This window comes from Marmota monax, unplaced genomic scaffold (assembly GCF_021218885.2).
Source record: "Marmota monax isolate L192 unplaced genomic scaffold, Marmota_monax_Labrador192_F-V1.1 WCK01_AAM20220418_F8-fsc00739, whole genome shotgun sequence".
Taxonomy (NCBI): Eukaryota; Metazoa; Chordata; class Mammalia; order Rodentia; family Sciuridae; genus Marmota; species Marmota monax.
This window is the reverse complement of record NW_026693126.1, coordinates 17,335-38,169: the sequence shown is the minus strand read 5'-3', so window position 1 is coordinate 38,169 and position 20,835 is coordinate 17,335. Positions and strand designations below refer to the sequence as shown.

The 20,835-nt window shown below is 34.6% G+C and overlaps 1 protein-coding gene and 1 pseudogene across 1 annotated transcript in view; one reads left to right on the top strand and one right to left on the bottom strand.

Annotated features, from left to right (window-relative positions):
* LOC131424577 (glutamate receptor ionotropic, NMDA 2B-like) overlaps positions 1–1,422 on the bottom strand; it is a 126,061-nt gene extending 124,639 nt beyond the window's left edge. Inside the window, exon 1 of the mRNA XM_058582800.1 lies at positions 1,254–1,422. Coding sequence (XP_058438783.1) covers positions 1,254–1,422 — 169 coding nt within the window. The remainder of the gene's footprint in view (positions 1–1,253) is intronic.
* Positions 1,406–3,372, top strand: LOC124099795 (GATA zinc finger domain-containing protein 1-like; annotated as a pseudogene).
* Positions 3,373–20,835: the final 17,463 nt, after the last annotated feature.

Sequence of the window (20,835 nt, the reverse complement as noted above, 5' to 3'; positions counted from 1 at the left end):
TTACTCACATTTGCAATCTATTTTCAACCTTGTTCTGTTCTTTTTGCTCTATTTGTTTTATTCTTTGATCATTTTATTACTATTATTTTGATTTAGTCATAAAAATAGGAGAATGCATATGATAAGATAATTAAGTATTTCTTTTCAGGATAAGATTTATGGGCATGTGAACACAGTGGTTTCATATAGCCCCACTTGTACTTAGAATTGAATGCTCTGAGAAATTTATGAAACTATATAATTGAATTTTATGTTTGATAAGTATTTTGTTTTGTATAGTCCAATTGGAAAGTGGGTCACACACTGGAATCTGAGAGCCTCAGTTCATGTTCAGTGTATACCCATTTTCCTAGGTGTGGCTACAGTTGTTTAGTCACTTCCCTGATTCCTGGCACCCAGTTTGCCCAGACTCTATCTCCATTCAAATCAATTCTACCCTTCAGCCATGATGGTAGCTGGGACAGGCACAGGAAGCATTAGTGTCTTGTGTTTACAGTCTATATCATCTCAAGGCAGAGCAGGTGCAGAATCACTTCACCGGGACTGGTTATGCCATGCCATATCCAGCAGACAACTCAGTCACAGACATGATGCCCAGAGGCAAAGATCACCCCTTGTCTATACACTTAATGTGTTGCAGAACAAATGTTGCAATATACATTAAGTTTGCCTGTTAATTATGGACTGAAGCAGTTGCTATGGGCTGTAAGTTAATGGAAAGGGGAAATATTTTCTCAATTTTCTTTCCCCAAGTGGGAAATGGACCATTGAAGTGTTGGTTTAGTAAGAGTGCTAGAATGTGCAGTCATGAGTGTCTGTATTTGTACATCAGTATTCCCATATGTGAAGAGCATGCTCTTCCTCTTCCATTGTTACTGAGTTTGGTTTTTGTTTGTCTTTTATGGGCAACTTTAGGTACTGTGTGGTTGAGCCAAAAAATACAGTGTAATATTGATAATTTGGTAAACAAGTGTGCTGATATTTGCATTTGTAAATTGAATTTTAGAATGTAAGTTATGGATGTTTCAAACTTTTTATTCCTTTTTTTTTTCCTTGAACAACATTTAATGGCAAATAAAAACATAACGAACATAGAAAAACATGAGAGAGGAAGATTTATTTATTTATTTAGTAACATTAATGATACATTTTCTCCATATAATCCTAGATAACCACCCTGTCTTAAATTCTGTAACCTTGGTGCACTGCCCAGGGCCGGTGGTGGGCGCGGGCGGGCGGAGCCTGCCCCGCACCTGCAGGGGGCAGCGGCCGAGGCCAGGCCCTTGTGTCGACAGCTCGGCATCCCTGCCCTCGCCATTCTTCGTGTCGCCGGGGTGGCGGGCCGACCAGTGGGTGGCCAAGAAAGGCGGCCGCCATTCCCGTGTCGCTGTGCCCGCGGGGGCCGCCCGAGCCGGCCAACATGCCTCTGGGCCCGAAGCCCAACTGCAGCGGCTGCAAGACCACGACGTCCTCCATGTGGAAGAAGGGCCCGCAGGGGGAGATCCTCTGACACCACTGCACGGGCCGGGGCGGCGCGGGCGGCGGGGGTGCCGGCTCGGGGGCGGCCGGCGGAACTGGGGGCAGCGGTGGCGGGAGCTTCGGGACACCGACCTTCGCCAGCACCTCGGCCGCGCCCCCGCAGAGCAACGGGGGCGGGGGCGGCAAGCAGAGTAAGCAGGAAATTCACAGGAGGTCTGCGCGGCTCAGAAACACTAAATACAAATCTGCTCCAGGGGCTGAAAAGAAAGTTTCTGCTAAAGGAAAAGGGAGAAGACATATTTTTAAATTAAAAAATCCTATCAAAGCTCCTGAGTCTGTTTCTACCATAATCACTGCAGAATCAATCTTCCACAAGGGAGTGTATTACCAAATTGGTGATGTTGTTTCTGTGATTGATGAACAAGATGGAAAGCCTTACTATGCTCAGATCAGGGGTTTTATCCAGGACCAATATTGTGAAAAGAGTGCAGCCCTGACATGGCTCGTTCCCACTCTCTCCAGCCCTAGAGACCAGTTTGATCCTGCATCCTATATCATAGGGCCAGAGGAAGATCTTCCAAGGAAGATGGAATACTTGGAATTTGTTTGCCATGCACCTTCTGAGTATTTCAAGTCACGGTCATCACCATTTCCTACAGTCCCCACCAGACCAGAGAAGGGCTACATATGGACTCATGTTGGACCTACTCCAGCAATAACTATTAAGGAAACAGTTGCCTACCATTTGTAGTTACAAAATTAAGACCAGGGCTGAGGATATAGCTCAGTGGTAGAGTACTTGCTTAGCATGTTTGAAGCCCTGGGTTTGATTCCCAGCATTCAAAAAAAAAAAAAAAAAAAAAATTAAAACTGGATTTCCAGTTTTCATCTATCATACTACTATGAGATATACATGTGTTCCTTTCATGAAATTTTTACATGGAAAAATGACAAAGTTTTTTCCCCTAAATACCCAGTAATCATTAGCTTGTTTATTACCTATTACTTAGAAAATTACAAGGGATAGAAAATAATGAAATATATTTGAAGGTAAATATTACATTTTGTATGTATATCCTCCCAGGCAAAGGCTACACAGTTTCCTGGGAGACCATTAGTAACAGGTATGACTATTTTTCTTCATAATTTATTGTTAGTAGCTCATAAAATGAATTCTATTTTTATATAAGTAGTAGTTAAGTTTTAGGTTTCTGATCAAGAGCTTAAATGTATCTGTGATCCATCAATTGTATGTGTCATAAAGCCACACAAAACGTATTTCCTCATCAAGAAAATGCTGTGACAGACTTCGGACAGCATTAACTGTAAGGAGTGATTCCTAGATGATTTTATTAGCCCAGACTTTTTTTAAATTTTATGTGATTTTTTTGTAGCAAATGGTTTTTTGAAACCATTCAGTTGTTCTCAATAGAGCTGCTCTTCACTGTCTCATCTACCTTCTCTGTCAAACAGAGACTTAAGGTCAAACCATAGACTGCAGTGCAGATGTCACCTTCACTAGAGCACCCAGAAAACCTGTGCTGCTTGGGCAGTCATAAAAGTGATTGGTAGGCCATTAAATGTCTACCCCAGCTTAAGCCATCTGCCATGGACTCCTAATAGCATGCTTTGGAAGGTCTGCTGTGTATGCTTCAAGTGCAAATCAGTTAAGTAAGGGAGTGACAAATGTTGGGGGTGGGGGGGAAATGCTTATCTCCTCTACCCTGATTTGATCATAATGATTGTAACTGTGGCACCTCTCACCCTTACCCTTTTTCTATACAATTACTGTTTTATGTTGAGAACAGGCACTGTAGATGGCTCTATGCATATGGTCATCTCTCTGTTCGCAAAAGTTACAGTAAAATTGATTGTAAATAACATTGAAAATAGTTTTCTAAATGCTGGTAGTCAAAACTTTTGGATTAAAATGTATTTTTCACAAAAAAAAAAAATTCTGTAACCTTAATACCACCTTCAAGGTCACTTTGGGCACATAACATAGCCTAGTTACAGACATGATGCCCAGAGGCAAAGACCTTGGAAGCCAGGATTCTGCCTACCACAAGCATTCCACCCTAAACTAGTAAACTTATTCTCACGTATACCAAACAAGTAAGGACCTACAGGAAACCAAACCAAATCATGATGATTAAATGTATTCAAACATGGGACATAAAATAGAGGAAAAAGTGGGATAATATATGTTTTCAAGTTATTTAAGAGCATTTATCTTAGCTAGATTTTTAGCAGAGATATTGTGGCAAAAGGTAAGGTTAAACTTAATTGCAAAAACCAAGATCCTAGATATTCTCAGAGATCCATATGTTTTATGTAGCTGATATCCAAATGCAAATGTTGATGTCCCATTGTGCCTTAGAAATTGTTGACCCATATTCACAAAGTGAGATCATACATACAACACTGTGCAGAAGTAGAGAACCAATTATGTTTGCTATCTTTTGAATTTTGTTAAATGTTTGAGGGTGCCAAGATCAAAGAATAGGGGAACCTAGAACTCACCTACTTCTCCCAAAAATGAACCAAAGGGGAAGATGTACAGCTGCATTTTGAGGTGAATTAGCATGTGAGAACACTAAAACTCAACAGCAGAAAAATGGAAACATTGTAAGATTCAGATACCTGGGACAACAGCAGAAGAAATAACATATACTAGCCCATGACACTCCTGCTCCAGCGCTGGGGGAGGGGGAGTCTTTCTTCTGCAGGAATAAGGCTCAAAAGACAGTCCCAGCAAAAAGTCAGCACAGATGATGGCAATGCAGCTATCAGAAAATTTTAACCCTTACATGCTTGCAATGAGATAAGTAACTTAAAATGTATAGCAGCCTTGCTTTGGAAAAGGATTTTATATCAGCTCGCAGCAAACTCTGAGGTTGCTATATAGTCAGGACCATCTTGAGAAGGGACATATTTTCTGAATTTAGACTGTTCTGGAGGCCAGAAACCCCTGCATATTTACATTTTTAAAACCCACCACCACCATCACCACCACAGGAGACTTTCCAGGGTATTCTCTCAGTGAGTAACTGCTTTATGAACCAAACCTGTCTCAGGAGTGACTTGGACTTAAACGTGCCCAGTCTGAGGCACTATTGGGAAGAGCTGCTACAACACAGATAGAAACAGAAGGTGCCAATCTAAAAAAACTGGGAAGATTGTCCTCATGATAGGGCATGGCCAGTTGCATGCAAGTTTACATTAGTGCCAGGACTCAACTGCAGGCACCCATGGAATTCCCTCCACTCCTCTTCCCAGCATAACACAGGGGCAACTGTCACCAACCTGGTGTGGAAAGAACTCTGTGGTCACATTGATGCTCCTCACCTAGAGGCAGGTAGGAGTAGTCTCAAGCAATGCCTCAGTTCTGACTGTCATCCCTTCTCAAGAGTTCAAATGGTCCTAAGACAGCCTGTGCCAGCCATGTTTCACACTTGCTCATTGCAGCAAGAATTTCAGCTGACAGGAAATTTGCCCAGCTCCAGATGCAACCCATTCCTGCTTGATTCCTGGCACGTACTATATAGTCGAAATGGAGGTGGGGGAGAATCCTGAACTTCAGCCCCCATTTCTAAGACATACAGGATCCTGAGGTCTTGCTCCTGGGTATACATGCCCACATGGTAGAAGAGAGGAACATGGTAACTATTTCTACAACCACAACAAATGTGGTTTCCAGCAGTGACCACACTCATACCTTGTCTGATCATGCACTGCTGATAAGACTTCTTGTGTGCACCCTAGAGGTACTGTGATGACTGTCCCAACTTTCTCTCCTGTCACATAGGCTCACACCATTATCTAATTAGAAGGTGTAATTCAGACTTCTTACCACCACTGGTGCAATATCAACAGTTCCTAAGGAAGCCCCCAATTTCTAGAGGTCATCATTCCCTTTTTAGAAGTAGCCACACTGGTAAAAGTCAAACAATCTCCTCCCTATATCACACCTCTCTGTACTGCTGGAGTGTCATCACTCTTGCATGACCTGCAAAGATGTTGGGTCTCTCCATCATTGATAAGGTTTACACTGTACTCACATTCATTAATCATAGCCAAAGAACTAGTGGTAGATTATCCTATAGTGGCTAACTGGAAATAAATTTAACATTGCATAACAAACCAATAAACAAAGAAACATCTTCAGGGTGTAACTAAGAAAACAATCCTATAAATATTTGTAGATAGATCTAATGCATAGATGTGGAAATATTAACATAGAAATGCAAGAAATATTTAAAAAGGTAATATGCTTCCTCCTAAAAACATAATCTAAAATGTTAGATTTTTTTAAAAGAAAAACCAAAATGCATAAAATCCCTAATAAATAATCTAAAATAATTATTTTTAAACATTTTAATGAGAATTTTGATAAACTGTTAAATGAAGTTAGAAATACAATGCAAATATGTAATGATATTGAGAAAAAACAAATAAAATATTAGAAATGAAGAATCATTAAAGAATTTTGTTTAAAAAGATCAGTAGAAAGCTTTAACAGACTAGATCATGTGGAAGATAGAATCTCAGAGCTTGAAGATAGGTCTTTATTTTTTCTGAGATGCCCTACTAAGTAAACTTTTACAATATATGGTAATGTGATTTATTGTGACATATTTGTACATGATCATAAAATAATTTGATGTTTCACTCACCAGTATCTCTGCTTTTGCTCTTCTCTCCCTCTGATCTAATCTTCATTCTACTGGTCTCCTTTCTATTTTTATGGACTGCTTTTTAAAATCTCTCTCTCTCTAGATTCCACATATGGAAGAGAACATATGACCACTGACTTTCTGAATCTGGTTTATTTTATTCAACGTGATGATATCCAATTCCATCCACCTTCCTGCAAATGACATAATTTCATTCTTCTTTATGGCTGAATAAAACTCAATTGTGTCTACATACCACATTTCCTTTTTCAGCTCATCTGTTGGCAAACATGTAGGTTGGTTGCATAATTTGGTTATTGTGAGTCACACTGCTATAAACATGGGTATGCACATATAACTGTAGTATGCTGAGTTTAATTCTTTTGGAAAAATACTAAGGAATGGTATAACTGGGTCATATAGAAATTCAATTCCTAGTCTTTTGAGTAACATCCAAACTAATTTCTATACTGATTGTATCAATACACAATTCCACCAATAGTGGATAAGTGTTCACTTTTCTCCACACCCTTACCAGCATTAATTATTTGTATTCTTGGTGATCGTTCTATTTGTTATGAGATGAAATACCAATGTAGTTTTGATTTTATTTTCACGATCTTTAAAGATGTTAAATAATTTGCCCCATTGTTGATTGGTTTATTTATTTATTTTTGTTTAGTTTTGTGTTACATTTGACTTTTTATATATTCTGGATATTGATCCTTTTTCAGAAGAGTATCTTAAAAGATTTTCTCCCATTCTGTATGTTCTTTTTTCACATTTTAATTGTTTCTTTTGTGTGCTGAAGCTTTTTAATTTAATGGCATCACATTCATTAATGCTTTGCATTATTTTCTCTAATAGGAGACCTATTGAGGAAGTCATTGCCTAAGCATATTGTTGGAGGGTTGTCTTATGTTTTCTTCTAGCAGTTGCAAATTTCTGGAATAACACCTAGTACTTTGACCCACTATGAGTTGAACAGTGTGAAAAATAAGATCTAGTTTCATTCTTCTACATATGAATACCAATTTTCCTCAACATTTTTGGTAACTTTCTCCAACATATGTTTTTTGTACCTTTGTCAAATATCACATTACTGTATCTGTATACAGTAATATTCAAAGCCAACAGAAAACTAAAGCAAGCAACAATAGCTATATTACTGTATCTGTGTGGGTTTAGCTGTGTAGAACACAGTTTTTTCAAAATAACACAATGGGAAAAATCAATAAAAGAAAAATAATAAAAGAAGATGGAGACAGAAGCAAAGATTTTTGGAACATCATTGAATAATCCCACATCTGAATCGTTAGCATATGTGAGAGTGATGAAATAAAGGTTAAGATCACAGAAAAACTATTCAATGAAAACATAGCAAGAAACTTTCCTAAGCTTGTGGAATGTATTGATATTCATGATAAAAAGGCTAATAGAACCTCAAGTAGATACACCAAGAAAAAATCTTCACACGGCATACAGTAATACTGTCAAAAGCTCAGGACAAAGAAAGAATTTTAAAATTATTTTTAAAACTCTCTCCTTTGCAAGACAGAAACACCAATTCATATTTCCAATTCATAGTTAAGTTGAACCCCTTAGACCAACAGTAGATTTCTCGGTAGAAAGCTATAGGCCAGGAGGGAATAGAATGGTGCATTACAAGACCTGAAAGAAAATAATTGTCAACCAAAATTGCTGTAGTAGCAAGGCTACCCTTCAGAAAAGAAGGAGAAGTAAAAAAATTAGCAATGATTGAGGAAATTCATGAACACCATTTGAGTTTTGTGAAAGATTCTTAAGGGAATCCTATATCCAGAAGTAAAAGAAAGATAACTGCCATTATGATAGCACATGAAGGTATGATACTAGAAGAATAAATACACAAAGGAAAAATGGAAAAGAATAAAATATTATCACAACAATAAACTGTCAAGCCACAAATATGAATAAGGAAAAAATAAAGGATATTCAAGACAACTAGAAGAAGATCAACAAAATGACAAAGTACGTAACTTTCAATAGTAATTTTGAGTGTAAATTGGCTAAATTCTCCAATTAAAAATACAGATGGACTGAATAGATTTAAAAACAATAACCAAAATTATGCTATATACAAGTTGCTTCACTAAAAAAGACACAAACAGATTGAATGTTAAAGGATATAAAATAATACTCCAAGCTAACAGAAAACTAAAGCAAGGAGGAGTAGCTGTATTTACACCTAAAAAAAAAAAAAAAAAAAAAAAAAAACTCTCTCCTTTTTTTTTTTTTTTGGCAGTGCTGGGGATTGAACCCATGGCCTTGTGCATGATGTGAGGCAAGCACTGTACCAACTGAGCTGCATCCCCAGTCCCTGAAAAGAAGTCTCTAGGACAAAAATGGTGGAGAGAGAGAGAGAGAGAGAGAGAGAGAGAGAGAGAGAGAGAGAGAGAAGAAGAAGAAGAAGAAGAAGAAGAAGAAGAAGAAGAAGAAGAGGAGGAGGAGGAGGAAGAGGAAGAAGAAGAAGAAGAAGAAGAAGAAGAAGAAGAAGAAGAAGAAGAAGAAGAAGAAGAAGAAGAAGAAGAAGAAGAAGAAGATCACTTCAAGGGATCAATTAATCAGGAAAATGTAGTGATTGTAAATGTATGCATATCTCATTTTCTAGCACAAGATTTTTAAAAATATGCAGACACTATTAGACCTCAAGAGAGAGACAGGCTCCAACTCAATAATAATGGAGTTTTCTAATATCCTCTTGTTATCAAAGGGAATATCATCTAGACAATAAATCAACAAAGAAACATTACAATTAAACTATATTATAATCAAACAAATATAAAAGACATTTATAGAACATTGTATCTAACATCTAAAGAATGCAGTCTTGTTCTCAGTGGATAATAGAATAGACCCTATATTAGGCCATAGAAGTCTTACAAATTAAAAATATAATTTGTATCATATCCATATCTTCTGATTACAATGAAAGTAATTTAGAAGTTAATAACAAGAAAAATCTTAGATACTAGACAAATACACAGAGACTGAACAACATATTGAATGATAGGTGGGTCATTGAAGAAGCAAATGAGAAATTTTAAAATTCCTTGAAATAAATAAAAATGCAAGTTATTAACACTTGCTGGTAAGGAATATGCTGAAGAAAGATGGAAATTCACGGCTGATTTTGTACATTAAAAATGAAATAATTTCAAATAAACAACCTAATTATGTGTCTCAAGGCCTTAGAAAATAAATAGGGTTGCTTTCACCATTTGTCAGAGAATTTATTAATCACATAGAGAAAACTACTGATTTTGATATTGTATCCTGCTACATTACTAAATCTGTTTATCAGTTCTAAAAGACTTTTGATAAGGTCTTTGGATATTTCTATATATAGAATCCTCTCATCTGCAAAAGGAATACTTTTACACCTTCCTTTCTTACTTATAGATCTTTTATTTTTTTTTCTCCTGACTAATTGTTTTGACTAAATTTTCTAGTACTATATTTAATATGAGATATGAGAGTGGACACTCCTTTGTTACTGATCTTTGAAAGAGTGTTTTCTGTTTTTCCCCATTCAGAAGGTTGTTGTCTGAAATTTTGTTGTATATAGCCCTTATTATTTTGAAGAAAGATCATAATAGTTTTACAAAAAATAAAGTACATAAAGAAGTGAAAGTGCTCTACCATGAAAACAACCTCACATTGAAAAATAAAATTGAAGAAGACTTAAAAGGTGGAAAGACCTCACATGTTTATAGATAAGAATTAATGTTGTTAAAAAGCCTACTAATTAATATAGTACTAAGAGTGTTCTGCAGCTTCAATGCAATTCCCATCAAAATACCAATGACATCCTTCACATAACTAGGAAAAGCAATCCTAAAATTCAAAGAAAAGCAAAAAATACCCCAAAGAGATCAATTTTATTCAAAAGAACAAATCTATGGGTATCGCAGTGCTTTATTGCAAGAATACTTCAAAAATAGTATTGTGCTAGGCACAGTTACAAACACCTGTAATTCCACTGACTCAGGAGACTGAGGCAGGAAGGTAGTAAGTTCAAATTCAGCCTCAGCAACTTAGCAAGATATTAAGCAACTCAGTGAGACTGTCTCTAAATAAAAACAAAACAAAAAAAAAAGTAAAAGTAGCAAAGGGCTCAGGACATAGATCAGTGTTTGAGGGTCCCTGAATTTAATCCCCAGTGCCAAAAAATGAAATAAAATAAAATAAAAGCATTGTATTAGCATAGGAAAGGATATAGACATAGACAGATGGAACAGAACAGAAATATCCATCTACAATCTGTTGATTCTCAAAAATGGTGCCAAATCACTCATTAGAGAGAAGACATCATCTTCAACAAATGGTGTTGGATAAACTGGATATTCACATGCAAATGATTGAAGCTGGACCCCTCTATCTCTTGTACAAAAATCAAGTCAAAATGGATCAAACATCTTTTTTGTTTAGTATATGGTAGATATACATAAATAGTGGGGTTTGTTTTTATATGTTTATAAGTGCATATGACATATTTTTTTCCATTTCAATCCCCAGTACTATTCTCTTCTATCCCTCCTTCCTCCCCTCATTTTAATATAAAACATATCCAAACAGTTTTTTTTTTTAACTTGCAATTTTCCTTCACTATCCACAGGGGGATTTGTTCCAAGATTCATTGTGGATACTAAACTCTGACGATGCACATGCACCTCTCTAGAATGGTGTAAATTTGCATAAAACCTACAAACATCTCTTGTACACTTTAAAGAATCTGTAGGTTACATAATACAACCTAAATGCTATGGAAATAGTTGTTATACTTTATTGTTTAGGGAAAAACAACAAGATAGAAAGGTTGTACATGTTCAGTAGAGGTGAAACAATAGTACACTTATCCTTATAATACAAAAATAAGTCATGAGATGAGTAATGTTCAAATAATGAGCAATGGATAGAAACTGAAAATGTGTGAAGTGGCAGAGGCCACTGATAGGAATACCAACATATACCTTCATTTTCATAGATTTGCTGTACAAAATGCACTTGTGTGATGCACGGCACATCAAGTTCGTTTTTGGAACATTCTGGAAAACCATTTTCAAATATTTTTTATTCATGTTTTACTGAATGTATATTCAAACACACACACACATGTATATATACATATTCAACCATGAATATATGAACATACATATATACATATGTATATGTTTGTATATGTGTATGTGTGTGATATATATATATATCACACACATACACATATACATATACCAGGTAATACTCCCCCAAATATTATTTTAATCTATTTAGATAGCACCAGCAATATTCTGGTTTAACGACCAACTTGGGGGTGGGGAGGTGGGCTGTGATCCAGTTTATAGAGTTTACTGATTTCATTGGTTCAAATATGCCAATGTAACAGATTTTAAACCAGGAGTGGAACATGGCTGAACACTAAATTTGGAAGAGATGCACAATACTGTTACATGGTATTTTAACTATACAAACATGGCCAAGGATAAGTTTAATAGGTTTATTCTATCTATATATAAAATTGGAATACATTGTTATATATTCACGCATAAACATAGTAAAGTTTGACCAATTTTATTTCATATTTCTTGCCTTTTCCCTACTCTTCTCCCTTCTCTTGTTCCTTGCTTATACTCCATTTCTCTCCTAGTTTTGAGACATTCATTTTTTCTCTATTTTCTGCATATGAGGGAAAACATTCTCTTGCATTTCTGAGTCTAGCTTACTCAGCATGACATCCTCCAGTTCTACCTATTTATCAGAATGCCATAATTACGTTCTTCTTTATGGCTGAGTAAAACTCCATTGCGTATCTATATACCATGTATTTTTTATTTCTTCATCTATAGATGGGCACCTAGGCTGGTTGTATAATTTGACTATTGTTAATTGTGCTGCTATAAGCACTGGCATGCATGTATCACTAAAATATGTTGATTTTTGTTATTTTGGATAAATACCAAGGAAAGAGATCATTGGTTCCATTTCTAGCCTTTGAAGAATCTCAAAACTACTTTTCAGAGTGGTTGTACTAATTTGCAGTTCTACCAACAGTGCATAACTGTACATTTTCCCCCATATAGCAGCAATTATCATTAATTGTATCCTTTTTTTACTTATAAATATGGTATTCTTTTGGAGGGTGTGCCAGGGATTGAACTCAGGGGTACTCAACCTCTGAGCCACATCCCTAGCCCTCCTCCTTTTTTTGCATTTTATTTACAGACAAGGTCTCACTGAGTTGCTTAGCACCTTGCTGTTGATGATGGTGGCTTTGAATTTGGAATCCTCCTACCTCAGCCTCCTGAGCCACTGGGATTACAGGCATGCTGCACTGTGCCTAGCAAATATTATATCCTGGATGATAGTCATTTCACCTGTGTTGAGATGAAATATCAGTGTAGTTTTGATTTGTATCTCCCTGATTGCTAAAGATGTTGAACACATTTTTTTTTAATAGATTTGCTGGCCATTTGTTTTTCTTTTTTTTCTTTTCTTTTCTTTTTTTTTTTTTTGAGAAATGTCTAAATGGATATTTTTCATGTTTGTTTAGTGGATTATTAGTTTTTATGGTGTTAAGTTGTTGAGTTCTTTATATATTCTGGTGATTAATCATTTTTAGAAGAGTAGCTGGCAATTTTTTTCTAACCTCCTGTAGTCTCTCTCATCACCCTCACTTCTTTTCTGTGCAGAAGCTTTTTAATTTAATGCTATTCTACTTATTGATTCTTGACCTTGTTTATTGAGCTTTAGGAGTCCTATTAAAGAAGTAAGCACCTTCAGCAATGTGTTGTAGTGTTGTCTTTTTATTTTTCTTCAAGCAGTTTCACTGTTTCTGGTCTAATTCTTAGGTCTTTGATTTACCTTGAATTGATTTGTGCAGAGCAAAAGATAGGAATCTAGTTTCATTCTTCTACAAATGGTTTTCCAGTGTTTGCAAGACCATTTGTTAAAAAGACTATTGTTTTTTTTCTCCATCATATGCTTTTGGCACCTTTGTCTTGGATCAGGTGACTGCATGTATGTGGATTTATCTCTAACTCTTATTATATTCCACTAGTCTTCATTTATTTTCTTATGCCAATGACATGCTGATATTGTTACTACAGCTCTGTAGTGTAATTATAGATAAGAGATTGTGATGCTTCCAACCTTTACTTTATTGGTTAGGATTCCTTTGTCTATTCTGGGTCTTTTACATATAAATTTTAGGACTGTTTTTTTTTTTTTTTTCCAGTTCTGTGAAAAATACCATTGGTATTTTGATAGGGATTACATTGAATTTGTAGGTCACTTTGGTGACCTGGATATTTTGATATTAATTCTACCTATCCATAAACATGGTATGTCTATTCATATTATAAGGTCTTCTTCAATTTCTTTCCTGAGGATTTTATAATTTTTATTGTACATGTTTTTCACATTCTTGATTGGATTTTTTCATTTTATTTCATTTTAAAGTTATTGTAAATAGAATAGTTTACTTATTTTTTTCTTGGAAGATTCATTTTTGGAGATAAGGAATTTGTTAATTTTTCTATGTTGATCTCCTACCCTGCTACTTCACTGCATTTGATTATCAAATCCAAAAGACTTCTGGTGAAGTTTATTTGGTCCTCAAGGTATAAAATAATGTCATCAGCAAACAGAAAATTTGACTTCTTTTTCTATTTGTACCTCTTTAATTTATTTCTCTTATCTAATTGCTCTGGATAAAGTTTCAAGAGATATATTGAATAGGAGTATAGAAATTCCTTGTATTTTTCCTAATTTTAGAGAAAAAAATTTTCTTTTTTCTTTCTTTTCTTTTTTTAAATATGAATTGGCTTTGGGTTTTTAGTATATAGTCTTTAAGATATTGAGGTACATTTCTCCTATCTCTTCTATTTCAGTATTTTTAATATTAATGTTGGATTCTGTCAAAGGATTTTTCTGCATCTATTGAGATGATCATGTTATTTTTGTCCTTTCTTTTTTGTGGTGAATTACACTGAAGTACATAAATATCATCATCCTTTCATCCATTGGATGAATCCAACTAGTTCATTATGTCCAATCTTCTTAATGTGTTTCAGAATATAATGGTTTACTAATATCTTATTAAGGATTTTTGCATCTATGTTTATCAGAGATATCAGTGTTGCATTTTTCTTTCCTTGGTGTATTGTTGTTTATTTTTGATACTAGGATTATAATGGCTTCATAAAATGAGTTTGAGAGTGTTACATCCATTTTTATTTCCTGGAATAAATTGAGGAGGATTGTTGTTCTTCTTTAAAAGTCTGCTAGATCTCAACTGAGAATCCATCTGGCTAAGGCATTTTGTTGTTGTTGGCAGATTTCTTATTGAAGCTTCAATCTCATTGCTAGATATTAGTCTGTTTAGGCTTTCTATATTCACTTGGTTCAATTTGTATCAGTCACATGTGTTTACAAATTTGTCAGTGTTTTCTAGATTTTCCAATATTGAAATATAACTTTTCAAAATAGTCCTTAATGATCCTCTGTATTTCAGAAATATTTCAGTGATATCTCTTTTTACTTCTGATTTTATTGATTTGGGTCTCATGTATCATTTATTTGGTTAGTTTGGCTAGGGGTTCATCCATCTTATTTATCTTTTAAATGAACCAAATCTTCATCATATTGATCTTTTATATGTTTTTATTCTCTATTTTATTAATTTTGGCTCTGATCTTGTTTTCTGTCTTTTTTCTGGTATTGAACAGAGGTACAGCAGGACAGGGGCAGCAAGTGATTTCTATAAAGAACGAGGAGGAGAAATTGCTTAAAGGAATAAAATTAATAATAAAAGAGAAAACTAGAGGACAAGTGAACTTGACTATTGAAAGAGGAAGAGAGGAGAGAAGAAGTAACAAGAGATCAAAATCAAGAGCAAAAAAAAAAAAAGAACAAAAAGTCAAATCAAAAAACATAATCAAAATACCTCACCCCAATGATGTCTAAACAAGTTGAAATAAACAGTTGAGGGGAAAAATTTAAAAAATAAGAATAGGCAAAAGTGATGAAAATTCCTGCTTCTGAAAAGATGGTGGAATAGAGAGGTTACTTCCCTGCTGAATCTGTGGCATAAAACCAAGAAAAGCAGACATGCAGCTTTTCAGCAAGGTGGGTAAATGGACAAGAATTAGGGCAGAATTTACTGGAATTTAATAATGTAAAATCAAAACAGATCAAGGACTCAGAAGATCAAATATAATAAAATAATAGGAAAAAAATCTCAGCCCAAATCCATGCAGCAACTGCAGGCACAAGCCAAAACAATTCCTCTGTGAACAAAGTAAAGCAATAAGGTAATTAGAGGAACACCCATTCTTGGAAGGACTATACCCTAGAGTGAAAAAAAAAATGTTGCAGTCTCTTCTCATGGTGTGCTGAAGTCAGTAGAAGGAACAATTTTTCAGCTTCAATGCAGGGCCAAACAGCTGGGGGAGCAGATTTCTGGCAGACAAAATTCTGGCTCAGAAAATAAGCTGGGATAACCCACACTGCAAGATGGAGAGTGTGCCTAAGTGATCAGGAGAAAATCAAGTATGGAGCAAGTTTACACACAGAAATACTGGTCATGGAAATCCAACTAGGTTCTCCCTCCACTTCCAATCCAGCTGCTTGCAGAACCAGCTGGGAGAGAAGGAACTTGAAAGGGTTGAATTCAGAGACTCAATCAGTGACCAGCAATGTGGGGTCTGCAGGCAATTAGTGGGCTAAGAGCCGGCTTCTACCACATGAGTGGAACCCAAATGAGATTCCTGGGGTGCAGTTTTAAAGTGTGGACCAGCAGATTTTAAATCTACAGACCAATTGGCATTTAGCAGAAAGAATGGAGCATACCTAAGCCTACATTCCACCTCCAGCAGTTCCATTTCTAAGACTAACCCTCTCATCCTCACAACCCACCCACCCTGAGAGTGGAGTTAGCATCATACTCCAGATATCCCCAACTAACTACTGAGAAGAGAAGCTGAGAAACTTTTGAACTCCAAAGGAAACAATTGTTCAATTGTTCATTGAGATCCCTTATATTTTCTTTTTCACTTTTCTCTCACATTTCTACAATTTTTGAAACCTATTATTCTCATGCATTAATTTATTAAAGAATGGAGTGTCTGAATAGTATATTTTAATTTTGATTTGTGTTCTTTATTTTTCTATTTTTAATTTTTAAATATTTTTACTTTACATATATATTTTTCTCACTTATCTGTTTCTCTTGATTTACTATTTTTTTCTTGAACATCACCATTGATTATTCCCTCTTTCTCTCTTCCTATATTTTTGTTGCTTCTACATTCTTTCATTTTTCTTATAAACATCACAACCTACAGAACTTCTGTTCTCTCTTTGTCCACCATCTGAAATTGTAAACTCCTTTGCAAACTTACTGTTAATTTTATAGGAAATAAGTGAACACATCATTTCTGTATATTAAGACAAAACTGTAGACACCGTAGTAGGAACTATTTGGTTCAAGGCTACATTTTTTTTTTGCATTGGTTGATGTTATTATTTGTCTACCCCTAAAGAGTGAGGTCCTGGAAACGTTTAGGACACTGTATGTCTACAGTGTAGAAATTGTACTACCTATCATCCACACTTTTATATAGATAGACACATAAACAACATGGAAAAAATTACTCCAAATAAACCAAAATACAACAATAACATAATCCATTGCCACTACAATGGAAGAAATGTCAGAGAAGGAGATTAGAATTAACATAGTAAAATTGATCTGCAAAGTAAAGGACAATGTAAGAAGTGAAATCAGAGATAAAATTCAGGAGGTGAAAGATGACTTCAATAAAGAGAGATTCAGAGAAACAATCAAGCAGAAATACTAAAAATGAAAGGAACAACAAGCCAATTATAATTTTAATGGAATGTATCACCAATAGAGTAGACCACTTGGAAGACAGAATTTCAGAAAATGAAAACAAAATATATAATCTTGAAAATAAAGTTGATGATGGAGAGAAGATTTTAAGAGACCATTAATAAAAAATTCCAAGAAATATGGGATAACCTGAAAGGACCAAATTTAAAATTTATCAAACTACATGAAAGCTTGGAGATACAAATGAAACAAATGCACAATCTTTTCAATGATATAATATCAGAAAAATTTTCCAAAACTAAAGAAAAAATGGAAAATCAAATAAAGGAGACTTAGACCTGAAATACACAAAATTGCAACAGATCCACACCAAGGCACATTATTACGAAAATGCCTAAGAGAGAACAAAAATAGAATTTTAAGGGCTACTAGAGAAAAATTATAGGTCACATATAGAGGAAAAACAATCTAAATCTCAGTTGATTTTTCAACCCACTCAAAGCTGGAAGTTCTTGAAAAAATATATACCAAGTTCTGAAAGAAAAGGGATGTCAACCAAAAATTCTATACCTAGCAAAATTAAGCTTCAGATTTGAAGATGAAACAAAACCTTCTGTGACAAATAAGGTAGACATTCATACCTAGAAGGCCTGGACTACACAATATTCTAAACAAAATATTTCATGAAAATCAGATTTTAAAAGTGATAACCAATAATGAGAGTAACTACTTTAAAGGAATAGTCAATCAAAGGAGAAACTAATTCAAATTAAAAACCAGAAATAAATCAAAATGACTGGGAATACAAATACAATAATAACTTTGAATGAAAATGGCCTAAATTCATCAATTAAAAGAAATAGATTGCCAGATTTGATATAAAAATAAGACCCCAAGAATATTGTGTTTCCAATACACTTACCTCATAGGCAAAGACATCCACAGACTGAAGGTGAAAGATGGGAAAACACATATCACTCACATGGATCTCATAAACAAGCAAGGGTTTCTATCCTCATATCAGATAAAGCAGAATACAAGCAAAAGTTATTCTGAGGAAGAAAGAAGGACATTTCATACTGTTTAAAGAAATTATACTCCAAGAAGACATAATAATCATAAATATCTATTCCCCAAACAATGGGGCATATACATATACACATATCAAACAAACCTTTCTCAATTTCAAGAATCAAATAGACCACAATGCAATAATACTGCATGACTTTAACACACCTCTTTCTCCACTGGATAGATAGTCCAAACAAAAACTAAACAAAAAAGCCAAAGAAGTTAATAATACAATGATTTAGACTTAACAGACATATATAGAATATTTTATCCATCGATGATCAAATACACTTTCTTCTCAGCAGCACATGGATCCTTGTCTAAAAGTACCCTTCTCTACAATAGACTAAATCTTACACCACAAAGCCAAAAAAAAGTATGTATATGTATATAGAGATAATACCTTGCATTCTATCAGATCATAATGCAATGAACCTAGAAATCAGTGATAAAATAAAAAGTAGAAGCTATTCTAACACATGGAGACTAAGTAATATGATATTGGATAGCCCATGGATAGCAGAAAAAATCAAGGATAAAATTAGAAAATACTTAGAAGTAAATGAGAATAGCAGCAGAACATATCTAAACCCCTAGAATAGTATGACGGCAGTTCTAAGAGGAAAGTTCATTGCATTGAGCTCATTCATTAAAAGAATTAGAAAATAACCAAATAAATAACCAAATATTACCTTTCAAAGCCCTAGAAAAAGAAGAACAAATCAACAACAAAAGCAGTACAAGACATGAAATAAGATGAGAGCTGAAATCAGTGAAATGAAAACAAAAGAAACAATTCAAAAAATCAACAAAACAAAAAGTTTGTATTTAGAAAAAATAAATAAATTGATAAACCCTAAGCCATGCTAATGAAGAGAATGTGAGAGAAAAACTCAAATTACTAAAATTTGTGTTGGCAAAGAAAATATCACAGTGGACATTACTGAAATAGGATAATCAGAAATTATTTTGCAAATTTATACCCCAATAAAATAGAAAATCTGGAAGGCATCAACAAATTTCTAGAGACATCTACCTGAACTGAATCAGGAGGACATACACAATTTAAGCAGGTCATTGTCAAGCAATGAAATAGAAGACACCATCAAAAGCCTACCAACTAAGAAAGTCCAGGACCAGAGAGATTCTCAGTCAAACCTTCAAAGAAGAACTAACACAAATTACTCAAATTATTCCATGACTTAGAAAATGAAGGAATACTTCCAAACTCATTCTGTGAAGGGAGCATTACCCTGATACTGAAACTTGAAAAAGATACATCAAGAAAAGTAAATTTCATACCAATATCCTTGTTGAACATGGATGCAAAAAATATTTTTTTAAATCCTGGCAAAGTACATACAAAAATATAATAAAGAGCTAGTATATTATGATGAAGTGGGGTTCATCCAAGGAATGCAAGCTTGTTTCAACATATGGAAATCAATAAATTAAAATCATCACATCAAAAGACTTAAAGACAAGAATCGCATGATTATATCAATAGATGCAGAAAAAGCATTCAACAAAATATAGCATCCATTAATGTTCCAAAACCTAGAAAAACTAGGGATACAACCTATTTCAACATTGTAAAAGGTATATATGCTAAACCCAAGGGAAACATGATTCTAAATGATGAAAAAAATGAAAACATTCCCTCTAAGAACTGAAGCAAGACAAGGGTACCCTCATTTACCACTTCTATACAATCTTGTCCTTGAAAATCTAGCCAGAGCAATTAGATAGATGAAAGAATGTAAATAGATTCAAATAGGAAAAGGAAATCTCAAACTATCCCTACTTCCCAATGACATAATTCTATATTTCAAAGACCCAAAAATTTCTACCAGAAAACTTCTAGAACTCATAAATGAGTTCCTTTAAGTAGCAGGATATAAAATTAACACCCACGAATCAACTGCATTCATATACATCAGTGATGAATCCATTAAAAGAGAAATTAGGTAAACTATTCCACTCACCATAGTCTCAAAAAAAATGGGAATCAGTCTAACAAAACAGGTTAAAGACCTCTACAATGAAAACTATATAACACTAAAGAAAGAAATTGAAAAAGACTTTAGATGATGAAAAGATCTCCCATGCTTTTGGATAGGCAGAATTAACATTGTTAAAATGGTCATACTATTAAAAGTGCTATACATATTTAATGCAATTCTTATTAAAATCTCAATTACATTATTCATGGAAACAGAAAAAGCCATCATGAAATTCATTTGTAAAAATTAGAGACCCAGAATAGCCAAAGCAATCCTTAGCAAGAATAGTGACACAGAAGGCATCACAATACCAGATCTTAAAATATACTACAGAGCTATAGTAATGAAAATGGCCTGCTATTGGCAACAAAACAGACATGTATATCAATGGTACAGAACAGAAAACACAGAGAAACTCACATAAATACAGTTATCTCATATAAGTAAAAAATGCCATAAACATACATTGGAGAAAAAAAAGCCTGTTCAACAAATGGTGCTCAGAAAACTGGAAATCCATATGTGGCAAAATGACATTAAACCACTATCTCTCACCATACACAAACCTTGACTCAAAGTAGATCAAGGACTTAGGTATTAGAACAGATGCCCTGTGCCTAACAGAAGAAAAAGTAGGCCCAAATCTACATCATGTTGGCTTAGAAATTTACTTCCTTAATAAGACTCCTAAAGTGCAGGAAGTAAAATAAAAAAT